This window comes from Poecilia latipinna, unplaced genomic scaffold (genome assembly GCF_001443285.1).
Source record: "Poecilia latipinna isolate Pla-1442-1.1 unplaced genomic scaffold, P_latipinna-1.0 Scaffold183, whole genome shotgun sequence".
Lineage (NCBI taxonomy): Eukaryota > Metazoa > Chordata > Actinopteri > Cyprinodontiformes > Poeciliidae > Poecilia > Poecilia latipinna.
The window spans coordinates 453,707-471,180 of NW_015112799.1; the positions used below are offsets into that span (position 1 = coordinate 453,707).

At 36.0% G+C, this 17,474-nt stretch overlaps 1 protein-coding gene across 1 annotated transcript; it reads right to left on the bottom strand.

The window, feature by feature from the left end:
* Positions 1–7,447: 7,447 nt before the first annotated feature.
* htr3a (5-hydroxytryptamine (serotonin) receptor 3A) lies at positions 7,448–16,055 on the bottom strand. The gene is made up of 9 exons (XM_015030481.1): positions 15,683–16,055; positions 13,002–13,165; positions 12,839–12,883; positions 11,895–12,004; positions 11,637–11,806; positions 10,413–10,573; positions 9,933–10,143; positions 8,744–8,980; positions 7,448–7,816 (listed from the first exon to the last, which is right to left on the bottom strand). Exons 1-9 carry the CDS (start codon positions 15,750–15,752, stop codon positions 7,506–7,508), a joined length of 1,479 nt encoding a protein of 492 aa, XP_014885967.1. The 5' UTR covers positions 15,753–16,055; the 3' UTR covers positions 7,448–7,505.
* Between the last annotated feature and the right edge of the window lie 1,419 nt (positions 16,056–17,474).

Below are 17,474 nucleotides of genomic sequence, written 5' to 3' on the forward strand. Positions count from 1 at the left end.
GAATAAGGGATGGCATGTCCCGTGGTGTCTTGCCATTTTATTCTCAAACACTGTGAGCTGAGGCCGGGGTGGTGGGCGGGGCTTCGGGTAATATCCACCCACCATAATAATAAATGAAAACCCAGTCACAGTTCAGTCTGAACGCCACAATGCAAGCCTGTTCAGTCACATTATTCTTCTCATCGTCCTCTGAATGTTTTCTACTTGTTGAAAAAGTGTGTAACTGTGTGAGAGTGTGTGTGTGTATGTGTGCGTGTTAGTGGGAAAATGCACTAATCAGATACAAAATAAAATGATATTCTATGCCACTTTTTTCTGTTGGGGAAAAAAAGATTATATATATATATATATAAATATATACATATACATTGGCATCGATATAGTTCTTCCCTCAGTGTTCCTCGGGTGTTTCTGTACTATCTTTGTGCCTAAAAATGAAAATTGTTCAACAAAAATAATCCATCTGTATCTGCTTACGTTCTGTATTTCCAGAAGAAAAATAAGTGTTGTCTCCAGCACCCTAGGGATGTCATGAAGCTCAAATTATTGTTTTTTTTTTTTTTTTTTTTTTTTTTAAGAGCCAATTGTTGCAATAAACCTTCTGGATTCACTTCTTTAAGCTGTACTCTGTTATTGGCATCCGGAAGCTTTTTTTTTTTTCTCAGCAACTGATTTAGAGTAAAATATATATATATATAAAATAACATTCTGAATTCATGCAATTGTTATTTTGTCTCAATAGCCTTGCTGTTGAGGATTTTTAGGAGAAAATGAGTGGAAAACTTCCATTCGTGCAGGTTGGCACTAGGCTTCTGTTTATTAAAGTACTTTTTTTTATTATTATTTGTTTGTTTGTTTATCCCCCTCGTTCTACAAAATGCATTTATGAGTCGGGGATGTAAAATTTGGTCCGAGAGGAATCATGGCATCCCTGGAAGCTGGCACTCTGTGTTTTTGGTGTGGTGTTTTTCTAGAACAAAGTAGCCATTTTCATGCAGTGTTGCAGTGCATGTGCCATTGAGGTCTAGACTAAAACTGTTCGAGTAACAAAGCACCAAGACATTGTATTTTTTTATATTAGCACTGAGGACCAATTGCCCCGTCGGACCAAGCGTGACGAAGCTTTTTTTTTTGTTGTTTTTTGTATCGTAACAAAGCTTTTTTCCCCGTCTTTCCCTGGCTTTGTCTGTGCTTCTTCTCTCCTCCATTGTTGTTGCAGCACAAGTGCCAGTCGAGTTGCTCTGTATTAAGAAAATAGTGTTTCTATTATGATTTGAATTGTTTTAGTTTTTGTCTACCTCAGCACCTAATCTTAGCCTAATCTTAGAAGGTGCCCAATTATTATTTTTTATTTTCTTTTTTGTTTGTTTGTTTGTTGTTGTTGTTGTTCTCGTATTGTTGTCACTTGTAAAAAATAAAATGGGAAAAAAAAAATGTTTTTGAAATTTTGCATTAGAGCTTTGCGAAGGTCCTTTGTCTTTTCCGGCAACAACGTGCTATTTTTCTTTAAATTTTTCGGTTGGTTTCTGTTTTGTTTCCCGTGGCAGTACGTTTCCTGTTTAAAAGCCGTGGCACCAATCTATAGCCACAGTCTGTTGATATAGAGGTTGTTTTTTCCTGTTTCGTTTCTCTCCATGTAGATTCAGACACATCTTTGTAACATTTCAATGTTCTCTGATGGAGTGTTGGAAAAAAAAAATAAAAAGGAAAATTAAAAGATTTAATGCTGCAGGTTCTCTTCTCCATGTTGTCAATAAATTCAATGTTGTGCCTTTTGATAGAAAAAAAAATATATTAAAAAATAATCTTTTTTCAAATCCTACTAACAGTAGATTGTTGATTGAAGTGGGTTTTTTAATTGTATTTTTATTTATGGGTCTCATAATAAAAATCAAATCATGATGTTGAGTTGTATACTTTGAATCTGCAGTTAGAAAACGAAATAAAAAATGGACTTCATGTTGTCTCTTCATCTGGCTCTATATTTACTCCTTAAAACACTTTTAACAGAAAAAAACGCTTATTTTCTGTCTGTGTGTGCACATTTGTGTGTGGGGGTGGGTGTTAACATTTCTCACTTTGTAAGGTGTAGTTTTCTAACAAGTACTTGCACTGAGGGCCCACTGCTCCTTATGGGGTCCAAAGCCTGGGCCCCATTAGGGTAAGGGTGTCCAAAGTGTGGCACAGGGACCATGTGTGGCTCCTAGACGAATCATTTGACTGCAATTAAAAAAAATACATTTTTGTTTCACCAAATCTACAGGAGGTTGATGCAGACGGACACTTTTTATCCTTAATGTGAGCAAAATTATTCTTGATAAATATAACAAGGCTTTTTATGTTCACCCCAACTATGCAGTGACTTTTACTCAAATTAGATTTTAATGAATGAATGAATGAATATATTAAACTTCAAGAAAAAAAAACAGACTCAAATCTTGGTCTAACTGCGTGGAATAGGCTAAATGTTTTTTTTTTTTGTATGTTTTTCTTTCTTATAAAACAAACATGCAAACCCCTTTTTAATTTTTGAGTGCACATCCACTCCCTATAAAAATCTGACAATTTAATTTAAACTTTAGCATGCTTAGCTTATCGAGTAGGTTACACTTTAATGTATTGTGATTTATTTTTACGTTGAAATAAATCACAATGTTACTCAATAATTTTAGTTTTTAAAGCTATTACACTCATCAGGTTCACATGTTCTGACGTGACAATTTTGACTCGTGTCAAAAAGTTTGGACACCCCTGGTTTAGGGTCCGGTTATAGAAATGAATCAAAGATGGATGCAAGTCAATGCAGTCTTTGTGAAAATAAAATGGGACACTATGTAAGTGTGCTAAAGTTTTAGACCAATAAAAATTATTTGAGTGACACCAATATATATATATATTTCTAGTAGTTTTCTCAAAGCATACGGGAAAAATTGTAGCAACAATACCGTATGCAAAAACACATACAAATGTATTAATTATGCATGCATGGAAGATGCTTTGAAGTTAATCCCCATGACGTTTCTTCTTTCACTGTTCTCATCAAACGTTTTCTTTTTCTTTTTTTTTTTTTAATGCAGCAGTTTGTCCAACTCCAACACCTTAAATAAACTCAGTCAAAGAGCTGTTTCAGGGTGAACTGAACACCAAAGGGTATAACTTTATTTATTTAATTGTTTTTTTGTTTGTTTTTTTCGTAATTTTGTTCAGCATAGCAAACTTTGGTGAATTTTATTATGTAACACACTATCACAAAGTACAGAGTAATTGTGAAGTAAAAAATAAATCTCATTAATTTAATTATTAATTTAAGTTGGCTGTTTGGAGGCTAGAAAACGCCTCAAACATGCAGGATAATGGACCACGATTCGAAACCACAGATCTAAATGTATATATATATATATATATATATATATATATATATATATATATATATATATATATATATTAGAGGGGTCCAGTCAAAGTTCAGATTGATGTTAAGATCTTTTCCATCCACTCTGGTTAGAGAACATTGCATTAAACTATTCAGTTTTGATGTCATGAAAATATGGAGTAGTTCATTTTCAAGGCTCTGAGATATTACAGCATTCAGAGTATTTTTTTTAAAACATTGAAAATAATATCCTGCTCCTTCCTCCTGCGCTGAATAAAACCTGAGGGAAGAGCAGCGACGGCACATGAGGCACTGAAAATAATCTGGTGGCTCAGCAGCTGCTCATAGAAGCACAACCCGGCACAAAGAGGCAGGGACGGTCTCAGCCAATCATATCACAGGGGTGTGCCACCTCCAGACACACCCCTGGATTTTCTCTGAGACCATTGTTTGAGATGAAAATGCTTATTATCATTTTAAAAACCAACCTGATTCATGTGATAAAATATTAGTGCCAGTTTATCTTCCGGCAGGGGATTATATCCATATTTAGTTATTCATCAATAAGTTTTGCTACGTTTATGCTTTTATCCAAAGCAACTTACTAATGGGATTCATAGCAATGCAGTAAAAATCAAAGCTCATAATATAACATCCAAATAAAAAAATAGATTCTTCCAACGATTTTGAAGTTGATCTAAGTTTTTTTCAAAGTTTGCAGAATATACAAAATAGTGTGAAAAATGTCTGAGTTTTTCTTCAGTGTTCACGTCAAACCAGAAATGTATGAAAGACATTTGTCTTATTTAATTATATACCTCCATCTGTCTGCCTTTCTGTCATCGGTTTGTCCATCCATTCATCTCTTCATCTGTCCAGACATCATTCATTTAGCCAACTATCCCTTCATCAGTCTTCATCAATCTACCCTTCTTGTCATTCATGCTACCAATTATTCATCATTTCATTCATCTATTCATCTGTCATTGGAGGCCATGCTTACAAGCCTGAGCATTCACAATAGTCTCTGATGTCTGGAACACACTGTAAAGTAAACAATGATGATTGACAGCACTAAGACCCGCCTCCTGGCTCTGATTGGTTGTTTCTAGTTAACACTAGAACAAAGCAGAGGAGCTGTCATGATTCTGTGACAGTTTCAACAAATGCTTAAAAAAATTTTATATATATATATATATATATATATATATATATATATATATATATATATATATATATATATATATATATATATATATATAATAAAAGTTATATACATTCAGCTTTATGAATGAGATATTTCAAAAAACTGCTCGCAGGTTTGCAGATAATGTAATTAGAAAAGGCCTTTTATAGCAACACAGTCACAGCCAACCTTGACCCATATTCCAGTCCCGTTGAGGCGGAGCAACATCTTGAAGCATTTCAGAGGGAAGAAAGAAACTTTTCTAAGTTTTATGTTCAGGAAAAAAAAAGTGGGTTTTTTTGTTGTTTTTTTACTTCAGGAGAGAGTTTTAGGTACAATTTGCAACACCTTTAGCAGCCTGTTTTTTTGTTGGTTTGTTTTCTTTTACCACATTTACTGAAGTGAATGTTTACTTCACAGCTGATGGAGTCCTAGGATCGTATCATGAAATGTCTGTCCAGAAAAGCAGACAAATGACCTTTAATTCATTCAAATAAATGCATGAACAATTTTCTGTACTCAGGTGAGGCAGCAGGACGTGTGTTCTGGGAATATTTTCTCTCCGCCGTTGAGAAGAAGCAAGCACAAATCACTAATATGAAATATTCAGTCAAATCTGTGTGGATGCCTTTTTATTTTACATATGAAAACCATGTCACATCAAAGTGTCTCCACTGTGCCCTAATATCGCTCCAATATTTACTCATTTCCTCCATGTGACGCACTCACAATCAGATCTCTGGGCTACAGCGTATTGGAAACTAATGAGGCCTCTCTTTCAGGATTTTGACAGAAAACAAAAACAGGAAATAAGGAGGGAAAAGTCATTGTGAGCGGTTCTGTTGGACCTGTTGCTTTGGTGTCACTTTGATCTTATTTTGGGGCATTAGGAAGGAAGGGGTTGGTGAATGGTTTGTTAGGCTTGTTAAGGAGGGAGTTTTCAGGTCTGATCTCTGACCCACATGTCTAAACACTCTTCCTCTTGTTTCTATTCTTTGATCACTTTCAACACATTTAATTAAGAGCCAGAGTGTTTTAATCACTTAGTGCAGTAAATCCCTAACTCCTTTATATTTCTGACATTTTCTCCTTTTAATCAGAGGGACAATATTAAAGTCCTTTTGATTGAAAAATAGGGTTCACATGTGGGTGGGTGCTGTAGAAGGAGGGGGATGTTGTTGTACATGGTGCCATCATGTGGTCACTGTGTGAACTACAGGCTGCTGGTAAAGTTACAGATAATCTGGAAACCAGTAAACTGTAGTATACATTTTATACACCAAGACATAACAGAATTTTGTTAGAGTTGCTATTAAATAATAATGGTTGCAAGAAAGAGCAGTTTGGTAAATAATACAGTTAAAACATCAGTGGTAAGTTTTTCTTATTAAATGCTTAATCTATCATTTATTTTGTGTCAAGACTATTTATTTATACACTCAATAACCTGAAAATTCAATTGTTTCTTTGTTTCTGTTAATGTATCTTTTCTTAAATCATGCTCACAGTTACATGAAGACAATTGGAGAGGAATAAAATGATTTTATGTTAAATTTGTCTTTTTAATATGTCTTCAAAATTGAAGATATATTTTAGAACATAGTAGAAATGTTTACAGCATTTTTTTTCCCGGTCATTACACACAGCATTACTTTCCGTTGGCACAAAAACACAACCAAAATGTATGTGCACACTGTTGCACTGAAAAAAAATCATTGTTACTGTCTTGCTGTATTACACCATGTTAGCCAAGTTGTATTTTCCAGCATCAGTCAATGCAAAATGTACATTAACCTCAGATGAGAACGTAAAAGTCAAGTTTTGGCTCTCTACGAGTTAGCTCAGATTACAAGATTAGCCAAAGTTAGCGAGCTAACATAAGTTTATATTCTAGCATTAGCTAAATTTAGCTAATATGCAGAGTCTAGCTAACTTTTGCTATATAAATGCCAGCATATTGGGTATTTGTAGCTTCCTGTCCGCTGCTGTGGGGGACAGGCAGAACAGAGAGAGAACCAGAAACTGCTGCCTACAGTTGTAGTCTGTAGTAATTCGCAACAAAGAGATTAAATATTTTATTATAACACACATTCTTTGTCTGCTTATATATCATTTCATATATCTACATTTATCTACTGAAAAATCACTAAGTTGAGCAGAGCTCTTTTTTAAATCTTAAACTGCTTTAAATCTGCAAGTAATATTAAAGCTGTCCGGTTTTTTTGTTTGTTTGTTTTATATTTCATGTGGAGAGATAAGAAACTTTGTGTCAACAGCCTTAATGTGTAGCTCTCCAAAAACTGTCCCACTTCACATTTCCTAAGTTTCAGATCCAGGAAGGTCTAAATGCAAAAAGCATTCCTAAAGAATTTGTTACCAATTTGCATATATTAAGTCATTAATTGTGTAGCAATATAGGACAAACGTTAGCGTCCATTTATATATTCAGAGATTTTTCTTATATATTTTCTCCTTTGGTAACTAAGTTTATTATTATTTCTCCTCTTCAGATGATTGTTTTTCATTTCCTAGTCGTATCATTGTTTTCTTCAACTCAGTAGATATCTGGAATAAAACTTAGCTTTGACTTCACTGTTTTATCCCTGTTTTATCCCCTGTAATGATCCGTATTAACTGCACCTGAAACAGTTTGGGACAGAATGCCAATGTGCCTTTGGAGCGTCTCAGAAAAGCTTTTGTGTTCCTCCTGATGAAGCCCCTCTTGTTACTTTTGAGTCATATGCCTTCAAACTACCAGATTAGGCCTAAATTACAACGTTTACGAGGACATTTTAGTGTCTCGTCCTCTGAATTTACATGGTGGCCTCATCTAGAGGAGTTATTTCTCTATTCATGAATGCCTCCTTTATCCTATGAGCTTCAGCCACTTATACTTGATATACTTATTTGTGATTGACCTACGCTGACTGGGTGGAGGGGCGAAACTCAGGCCACCTGCCAGACCGACCACAGAGTGCCCAGTGTGATGCTGTAGGCGATCACGGCCACTAGGTAAACTCTGAAGAGCAGCACGTCCAGCACGTAGCCGACCTGGAGCCACTCCTTGGCGATTTCCCGACACCGGTCCCTCTTCTCCAGGAAATGCCGAATGGCCATCACCTCTTGGAGGATGTTGTCCATGACGGGCGGAGTGTTGTCCCTGGATGGGGCCAGGCGAAGTCCAAGCATCCCACTCTCTCTGTCCTGCTGGCTGAGCCTCTGGCCTATCTCACAGGTGTGGTGGAGGGAGCACTGGGCTGCAGAATGAGACAAAGGTGTAATTTTATTATTTAGCCTCTTACATCTATGAATAAAGCAATTGGTTAGGAAGAAAATATTAAAGCAGCTCAAAGATTGATTCTTATTTCGCTAGATCTGACATATTGTGTGGAAGTGTGGGGTAGAACTTAAAATAGAGATGCAAATCTTTCAGTATCTAATGATTCGATTTTGAAGTTAAAGGTGACAATTTGAAAAAAAAAAGTTTCATTCAGAAATAATTTTTAGTTCAGAAACCAATTTTTCTATTCAAAAGATCTAAAGATTCTGTTGTAGATGACGTGACTGACGAAAGGACAAGACAGCGTGAACAAATGGAACATTTAGAATAGACAAAAAAAAACCAGATTCTTTTTAGATTAATCTCAGAAATATTGTAGAAAAAAATTTTACCTGAAAAGTCGAGTTTGAAAAGTAAAACATTTGCTAGAAAAAGTTTAAAAAATGTTGAGATCTCAGATATTTTCTAGAAAAAACTCAGAAAATTTTAAGCTTAAGAAACTTAGAAAATATCCAAGTTTCTTCAAGAAAATTTCTGAGGCTAATCTCAAATTTCAGAGTTTTTTCTAGCAATTTTTTTACCTCTCAGACTCAGAAATTTTATTCTATTTTTTAGACAATTTCTGAGATTTTTTTTGGTGGAAAATTATTCAATTTTTTTTTCTATTTACATTAGCCCAAATACGTCATTGTTGTCTTCTGAGCTGAATAGCTAACTTTCCTTGAATGTGAATAGGTGTGAATATTATAAGTTTATGCTTCTTTCTCCTCTGTTTCATTAGTTGTTTTGTTTATAGTTGTTACATGAACTACTCATAGTTATTATTGAGTGAATGAAAGGCAAAATAAAGTGAAATGAAATGAAATTGATTTAAACTTTTATAGGAGAGGCTTTGTTACCTTACCCGTCCCGTAGTTGTTTTCCTTGGAGCGGTCCAGCTCTGAAGCCTGAGACGACAGCCTCGCACAGAAGCGGTGCTTTTTGTGGATGCAGAAGAGAACCGGAGCTCTTTCCAGGATAAGGTATTTCACCCAGTGGGGGACGGGTGGCTGCAGATCCTGCTTGTGGACCAGACGTACAATCAGTACGGTTTCTGTTAGGCTGATCACCAGGAGAGCCATGCAGACCACGAAGTACACACCTGCAGGACCAGGTAAGAGCACAAAGATTGACGGCTTTGGAGATACAGTACAATGCAACTTGGTTTCAATATGATGTGAAATGGAAGACCTCTGCTATTTGCCATCTGGCTTTGCTTCTCCTCAACTTCCAATGTTTTGACATTAATGTTGGTCAAATCCAAAGATTACTGGAAACATAGGTCTTCCACAGGTTTCAATCATTTTAAAGTTGACACGCTATAGAATGTGAACATATAATATGAAATGAAATAATACATTATAATGTGATAAGATACATTGCCAAGTTAGGTGAGATACATGAGATGATATACAATCTGGAATCATTTTAACCACGGGTTTGTAGCATCTCATTAGCTTGCTGCACAGTAAAGAGTTGTGTTTGTAATTTCTGTAGTGCTGAAAATTAGACTTTTGTTAAAAATAAAAAAAAAAACCACAAGTATTCATTATTTTCCTGTTGGGTTGGATACATAGTTGTTGTCCAAATTCAATGTGATACAGTAAAAATCTGAAATAATACATAATTTGATGCTTTTTGATATGATGTAGTTAAATATACTACACCGCAACTTAACTCAACAGAATATTTTACAATACAAAATAAAATAGTTTTGAATGATATATGACTTGTAATAATTTGACATCCGACAGTATAAAATAATATAATAGCATAGCGTGATGCAGTTTGATTAGGTTTGATGTAATGCATGACCATGTTGAAATATTTGACCTGAGACAATCTGATATGATTTAAAATGAGACAGAACAATTCAATATAAATAATTCAATATGCTGCATTGAGTAAATTAGTTTTGGATATGTACTGTTTGCACAAAAACAACAATAACAAAACAAAAAAACACTCAGAATGATGTTGCATTTCTTTAGAGGTAATGAAATAGTCTTTTGGTTAAATGGAAACTCCTTTTAGACTTCGTGAACCCCGGTCACCTATCAGTGGCGTCCCGATGGCTGTGGCAGGCAGAGTGTCGGATACGATGATGAGGAAGACCGAGTAGCCGAGCAGCAAAGTGATCTTAAAGGATACTCTCTCTCCGCTGTCTGGAGGCAGAAAGAAACCAACGATGTCCATCACCATCAGGAAGACGCTGGGCAGCAGCAGGTTCACCGTGTAAAACAGCGGCCGCCGTCGGATCACCACCTGGGGAAAGCAGCTGCATGTTAGGCCGGACAAGAAGCCTGGCTGACAGAACAAAAAACAGTTTAAACTTTAATTTGTTACTAATTTACGCACTGAATGTGTGACCTGAGAATAAGTCTAGATAAGCTCCAAACCCAAAATTCATCAGACTGCGCAATACAAAACGTAAAACAAGCAAATGTCTAAAAGATATTTGTCCTGTTTGATGTTTCCAATCTGTTGAGAAACATTTAATATTTATTCTCAGTAGTTTTTCCTTGCACACTCACGTGGAACTTCATCTCTGCATAGTAGTCGTCGTTGTCCACGCTGAAGATCTTGTAATTGGACAGAATGTGCAGCAGCTCCCACTCTCCCTGGTTCATGAAGACGCTCTTGTCGTCCCGGAGCTTCTCCGGGCTTCGCATCAGGGTGATGTTGATGTCATCGACTGCAGATCAAACACAATGTTTGGAGCAGCTCGAAGCAGGCCTGACAACATGTCCGCTCTCATTCACCCCCTCCACTCTGTGAGCCTAAACCACAGCAGGAGGAGCCAGACAAAACAACAACGCTTCTGCACACAACCGGGATGCAGTGTGCTGGTTTGGAGGTGAAATCTGTCATTTTCTGTTTTTTTTGTTTGTTTTTTTTGTCTTTTAAAAGATCTAAGATTTAAATTTTAAAGCAAAAACATAAAAATAAAAAAATAATTTTATGTTCAAAGAAAACATATTGCATCTCAATAAACAGAACACTGCAAAAACACAAAATCCTACCAATTATTTTTGGTCTACTTTGCAGTGCAAATATCTTTGTACACTTGAAATCATATAAAACTAACTTACAAATAACTTTTCAGCAAGATATAGGAGTTTGTTTCAAATCAATAATTTATTAATATTGGTGAAAAAGTCCTAGTTCCACTTATAAAATGGGAAAAAATGTCTTGTTATAAGTTTAAAATAACAATATTTATTCATATTACGGAATTACTCACTTAAAACAAGGTAATATATCTTGCGGAAAAGTTACTTGGTAGTTTTGTCTTATTTTAAGTGTACTAAAATATTTACTCTAGTTTTATTCTGTTTACACTGCTTTGCAGTGAATATACTATCTGAGATTGTAGCGTTATTGTCTATTGCGACAGATTTGATGTTTGTTTGTGTGTGTGTGTGTGTGTGTGTGTGTCTGTGTGTGTGTGTGTGTGTGTGGGTGTGTGTGTGTGTGTGTGTGTTTTCGGATTTGCATCATTCGTGTGTTAGCAGCGCATCACATTTGCACTTCTCAGCCTCCATGGAAATCCTCATTTTAAAACTGCATTTTATATTTACTCAGGTTATCTTTGATGTTAAAATGAGTTTGATGATCTGAAACATTTAAGTGAGAAAAGCAAAGCAAAAAGAAATTAACTTTGTAGAGATGCAAGTCTGTGTTTGTACAGCACTGCTATTGATCTCAACCAATCAATTAACATTTTGTATTTCCTCTGTGAATAAATGCTGATTTACTGGTGTGGAGCCAGCTCTGGAAGGTGAGGCTGCATTTCTGGACGTCAAACGGGAAGTTGTAGATGTTGAGTGTGCAGGCGGTGACGACCTGGATGGGCTTGTAGTTCTGCACCAGACCTTCGTGTGTAACGTAGACATAAGGAATATCTGGAGACTTCCCCACATCGACGCTGCCAGTCACACACAGCAAATGCAAAACCATGTTTGTATGATCACATTCAGCGCGGCAGAAGGGCCAAAGTGAAGGAAATCTCTTACAACTCGTTGATGAGAATGTCAGGAACCCAGACGTTAGCTGTAGGCAGGGAGACTTGCTTGACTTCATCAAAATCCTCTGGGTTCCACACCAGGAACTCATCTGTCCATGACTGAAAGATTCAACACCATAAATAATCAGATTCTAACAGCAGAGAAGTTGCTATACACTTATAGTGCATAAAACAAAGAAGAATAACCTGATCAATATAATCAGACATAAACACTGTTGAAAGATTGAAATTCTAAAACACTAGAAAAAAAAAGTACCTAATCAATAAGAATAAAAATTTACACAAAATTGCATTTTTATTTATGATGAAATCTAAAACATGAGAGCACTGAAACAGTTAATTCAGATTTGGATCAAATTAAATAAAACACCAAGATATTTTACTTCATCTGAAGGGCCCACTGTCTGCTTGAAGTTTGTTTATTTTTTATTTTTTTCCAATCTCTAGAGATTAAAACATTGTTTTTCACAAAATATCAATAAGTAGTTATTCACTCAGACTATGGCTGGACAATTAATCAATAACAATATATATCACAATAGACACATCATCAATATCAATGGCTAATATGTTTGAAAGAATGTTCAATAATTTCACTGAACTCCCATCCAGAACCACACAGCATTCTGGGGGCTGTAGGCAGAGGAAACTCGGCAACTCACTCACTCTTTGGTTACCTAGCAACAATCTGTTGAGCAACTTGCGCAGCATCAGCTTAAGGTATTGCTACCGTGTCTCATAACGTTTTAAAGATAATAAACACCGGCGTGGAGTGAAAAGGTCACCAGTTTTGGTAGGATTTCATATATTTATAACAGAAAAACAAATTAATAATTATCGATATCCACTGATATGAAATGCTTATACTGTGACATTTTTGTCAGCCATATTACCCAGCCCTAACTCAGACGGTTCAATAGTCATTGCTCTTACCTGTCTGTACCACACATATGTCGTCAATACCTGGTTCTTCTCGTCCTTTATTAAGATACAGAAATACAGGAGAGTCTAAAATCTGTCACGTTGCTTAAGTGCCAGTAAGACGTTGATCAGTCCAGAGGTATTCCTGAACCACCGAACTGTGAGCAGAACTCACCACATTGAGGATGGAGTAAACCATGAGGTCTATGGCAACAATAGTGGACGTCCTCCAGTCCTTCACAGGTCTCACTCCTTTCTTATATCCAGTGCTCAGGAAGTCAGCCAGCCGCACCAAGGTGGCGTTGGCAAACCTTCCAGGGTTACTGGGCGGCTTTTTAACTGGAAAACAGCAAATTATTTACGTTCACATGTGGATCAACAGGAAGGAAAAATGCTCTTCACATTAGAACAGACAAAAATTAAATTCCCACTAGAGGCATGTAGCAACCGTGGTAATCCACACATGAACAGAAATCATGGAAATGTTTGCAAATTATGTCATGTGTTAAAGTGGGATTCATGCACTAAATATATGAAAAAATAAAGCTAAGAATAGAAATTGACTGACATCTGCTTTTTTTCCTATCACTGAGAGAAAAAAAACTCAGCTGTTTTAGATTAAAAAAAAAGGTTTCTTGTTGCCAATTTATAACACAAGAAACTAAATATAACGGTACAGATATACTTTTTTTTAAAAGATTTTTTTGGCTCTAGTGGCCTTTATTCGATATTTAATTGATAGGAAAGTGGGTAATAAGAGAAGGGGGAAGACATGCAGCAAAGGTCGTCAAGGCCAGGAATCAAACTTGCAACAGCTGCATCGAGGCCTCCATATGTGGGTTGTGCTTAACCCCTGAGCCACCACAGCACAACCCACAGATATACTTTTAATCATTTAAATTTACCATTGCACATCACTGGGGGCAAAATCTGTATGTGCAGAGAACATAATCTCACCATAAACCAGCCACCACCAGCTGCTGATCTCAATAATCTGTCTGTTTATCCATTGACAGGTCCAGCTTATCCATGAAAACAGCAAGAGATTCACTCAATCACCATAGCTTATTTAGGCTTTCACTGCACAAGACTCCACTGCTGACAAAAAGCGTCCTAAAGCTTCCTTAAAGACCAAAGACCAAATCTCAAATTTTTGGATATGTTTGTTTACACCATGTTTCGAAGGGAAATTTCATTCCACCTAACCCTCAAAAACCACAATAAATGTGAAATTTGAAGGTGGAGGCAGATCTCACATAACTGAAGGATGGAGGAGCTGAGGAATGTATATTAATGTTCTTCATAAGAATCTAATAACAAAACCGGATATTTTTTCAGTGACACAAAAGCAGAAAACCTTTGAGATTTAATGAAAGTTTGAGTGGAAGAATTGGTCACCTGAGTAATAATGCATGTCACCAGTTTCTCCGTTCAGGAAACATTTTGATTGTGTTATTACCAACGAAAGCTGCTGAGCGTGGAACACATTTAAGCTCAATGCTTTTCTCTTGCTGACATTTCCTTTTATTTCAACTAATTTATAGACTAATTTGTGTTGATTTCTTTGTATGTGTGGATCTCTTGGGTTGTTAGAGACATTCACAGTGGATTTTCTGTCAGCGGCCTCAACGCAAAGAAAACATTGATGCTTTCACTGCTTATTTTTTCTGCAGAATTATAACTCAGCGGTTACTTCACACCAAAACCAACAAAGGACATTTTATTCTGCTAACATTCACTTGTTGTTGTAAAAGGGACAAAACAGTAAAAAAGTGATTTAATATAATATAAAGTATTAAAGCCTTACTAAATCTGTTACAATAAAAAGTGTATTATCTCCCTAAATTTCTTCAGTCTTTTTGCCACACGTGCATGTTTTAGATCCTGAAATGAATGTTAATATTTGCCAAATATAACCAAAGTAAATATAAAATACAGTTTTTAAATTATGTTACTTATCTGACTGGATGTTCTCTTTGTTAAATGTAATCAGTTATCAAAAAGATTTTGGAGCTTCACTTAATTTTGCAGCCCAAACACCTTCTACCTGTGAAATCAGAAAATCTGTCAACTAAAACTTGACGAAATCAGAAAATAAGCTGAAAAATCTTAAATCACCTCTTATCGGAAGCAAGGTAAAATGAATTTCCTGTACTTTTCGGGGACTATCTTTGATTTAGTGAATTACTTTTGGTAAAATTAAACTGCAAGTTAAAAAAAATCCCAAGATCAAAGTTCAGCTAAAACTTCTCAACAACTTTTACTTCCATCAAACATGGTGAACATACTTGTGGACAACTTACAAACATTTGTTTAAATTTAACATTTTATGAGTTATGGATTTTTCCCTTTTGTTGCTTTAAGGTCAAATTTAAACCCCAATTTGTTTTCACAAATAGCAAAATGAGTAGTAGTGAATATTTTCTAAAGTTACATTTGAGTAACTTAAACTATATTAATAGATATTTGCAAAACAAAATACCCACCTTGCAACATTCTTTTGATTTATTATTTATTTATAATCAAATAATAAATCACAAGTTATAGTAAACTAATCATTTGTACTGATTAAAATTTTTGTCAGTATTATTGTTGAGCAATAATTTTGACAGAACTATACTAGTCTGAGCATTTTCAGAAATTAATTGCATTGTTCATACCTGAATAATTTCTCAAATTTAGACATGCTGTTGATAAATATTTATTTATTTACTCAACAGACAAAAATGTGCTTTTAACAATTAGAAAATGACTTCTGAACGTTCTGCGGACACTAAGACTGAATCTGGTGCTTTAATCTTAGGTCGGCGTTAATATTTCAGTTTTTACAGTGTATTAAAGTAGAGTGTAGTGTACCTGTGCAGAAGGTAGCAGCTCCATGGAGCAGCAGGTAAAGAAGCGCCGTCCAGCCCGATGACAGCCTCATGTTCAGAGCCGACCTGGGTCTCTGCTGCTGTGACGGCTCTCCTGTCGTTCTGATGGAAGACCTCGGGAAGCCCGACTCCCTTATCCTCCATATCCATCAGCTTCACGCATCACTTCATCCACTTCCACTATGAAACCCTGCTGGTGTCAGTGGGCTGGAGGGCATATCCATGTGAAGCCCCTCCTCTCCGCTCCATAAAGCAGCAGCTCACTGAGGTGACCGCAGCAAAAAGTCCATCTAAAGATCTCACATCATGTCTGAGAAATGACAGCTGGAGCTGAGTGAAATGAATTAACTTAGAGGTTTTTATGGGATTAAAAAGTAAAATTCAGTATGTCTTTTTTTCTGCTCCAAAGGTATTTTTGGCAAAATACCAAATATTTACAGGAAAATCTGTTTTTTTTTTTTGTTGTTGTTTTGTTTTGCTTCAATAAATAAAATTAAAGCTCAGTTTTTGATATACTTTAAGTTATTTAGCGCAAGACTTCCCAAACTTTCCCCCAAAGAGCATCAACCTGTGGCCGGGGACCCCCTCTGTAAACCCACAGACAAAACATGTAAAGAAACATCAAGTATTAGAATGTTTTTTACTCACTGTTCAGTCATTATTGCATCCATTTAACATAAATTCTGCCTGATACCATCTGATTTTTAGATGGCCAGGAACTCTGTGGCAGAAAATGTTATCATATTATGAATTTATTACCAAAGAAAAAAACTTTTCACTATCAATGTATGTAATATTTTATATTAATCGGATGAAATTTAATTTTATTCCTACAGTTCTCATGGTTCTTTCGCAGAGCTGGTTCCTTCGGTCGTTTCCATGTCAGATTTTTTTTCTATTTCTTGCTAGCTGGTTCGTCTTTCCTCCAACTTTCTGAGGCCACCACAATGAAAAACACTGATTTAACTGATGCAGGAGAAATCTGACAGGGAGAAAAATCTCCAAGAAGATCTTTCACATGTGTGTTTCCTTAGTTTTCCAAACATCTCTGAAGATGGAGCATATTATTAAGACTTTTTGTTTTTGTTTTTAATGTGTGCATGTCACAAAGGAAGTCCCACCGACTAATATGATTATTTCAGCATGAAGAACATTTCTGTCACCTGACATTTTGACTGAAAAATCTCATTCCTATGAAGCCGAGGTCTGCAAACCGAATCCTCGACTGCGACTCTCCTGCAACCTTTGGATGCATCTCTGCTCCGAAGCACCTGAATCAAAAAGCTTAATTATCTCTTTGGGTTGTCAGCAGGTTTTGCCAAGGCCTGTTCATTATGCAGTTATTTGACTCAGGTGTTGCAGCAGGATAGAAGTTGCGGTATCGTGGCACAGCAGGACTTGCAGTAGCAGAATGTCTTTTTTGTGTTATAAAAGGCCAAACATAAAAAAAAAACTTGTGATTTATATTTAAAGCAACACAAATTCACAGAATATAAATTCTACTCTCTTATTACTGGAGATAAGACAGTAATCAGTATAAAGCAGCTATAAATTCTTAGGTCTTTATTGCATAACACAGCGTCACCTGATCCACTGCCAATATCTCCAGAATTGCATTACCATGGATTGTTCCAGCAGCTGCTTTCCTGTAAATGCACTTTTAATATTCTTATCATGGCTGTTAAAAAACCAACGGGGAGCAGAGCTGCAGCAGCTGAGATATTAATGGTTTTTACTGATCTGTTTTGTGGCGGGTGGACCGAGATTAAAGTATG

What these genes read in the sequence shown, in the direction of transcription:
- htr3a (XM_015030481.1), bottom strand. Translation starts at nt 15,752, where the DNA reads ATGAGGCTGTCATCGGGCTGGACGGCGCTTCTTTACCTGCTGCTCCAT. An exon ending in CATATGTGTGGTACAGACAG is followed by an intron (nt 12,005 to 12,838) that starts GTAAGAGCAATG and finishes TGAATCTTTCAG; the next exon opens with TCATGGACAGATGAGTTCCT. An exon ending in GGAAAACAACTACGGGACGG is followed by an intron (nt 7,817 to 8,743) that starts GTAAGGTAACAA and finishes CTCATTCTGCAG; the next exon opens with CCCAGTGCTCCCTCCACCAC.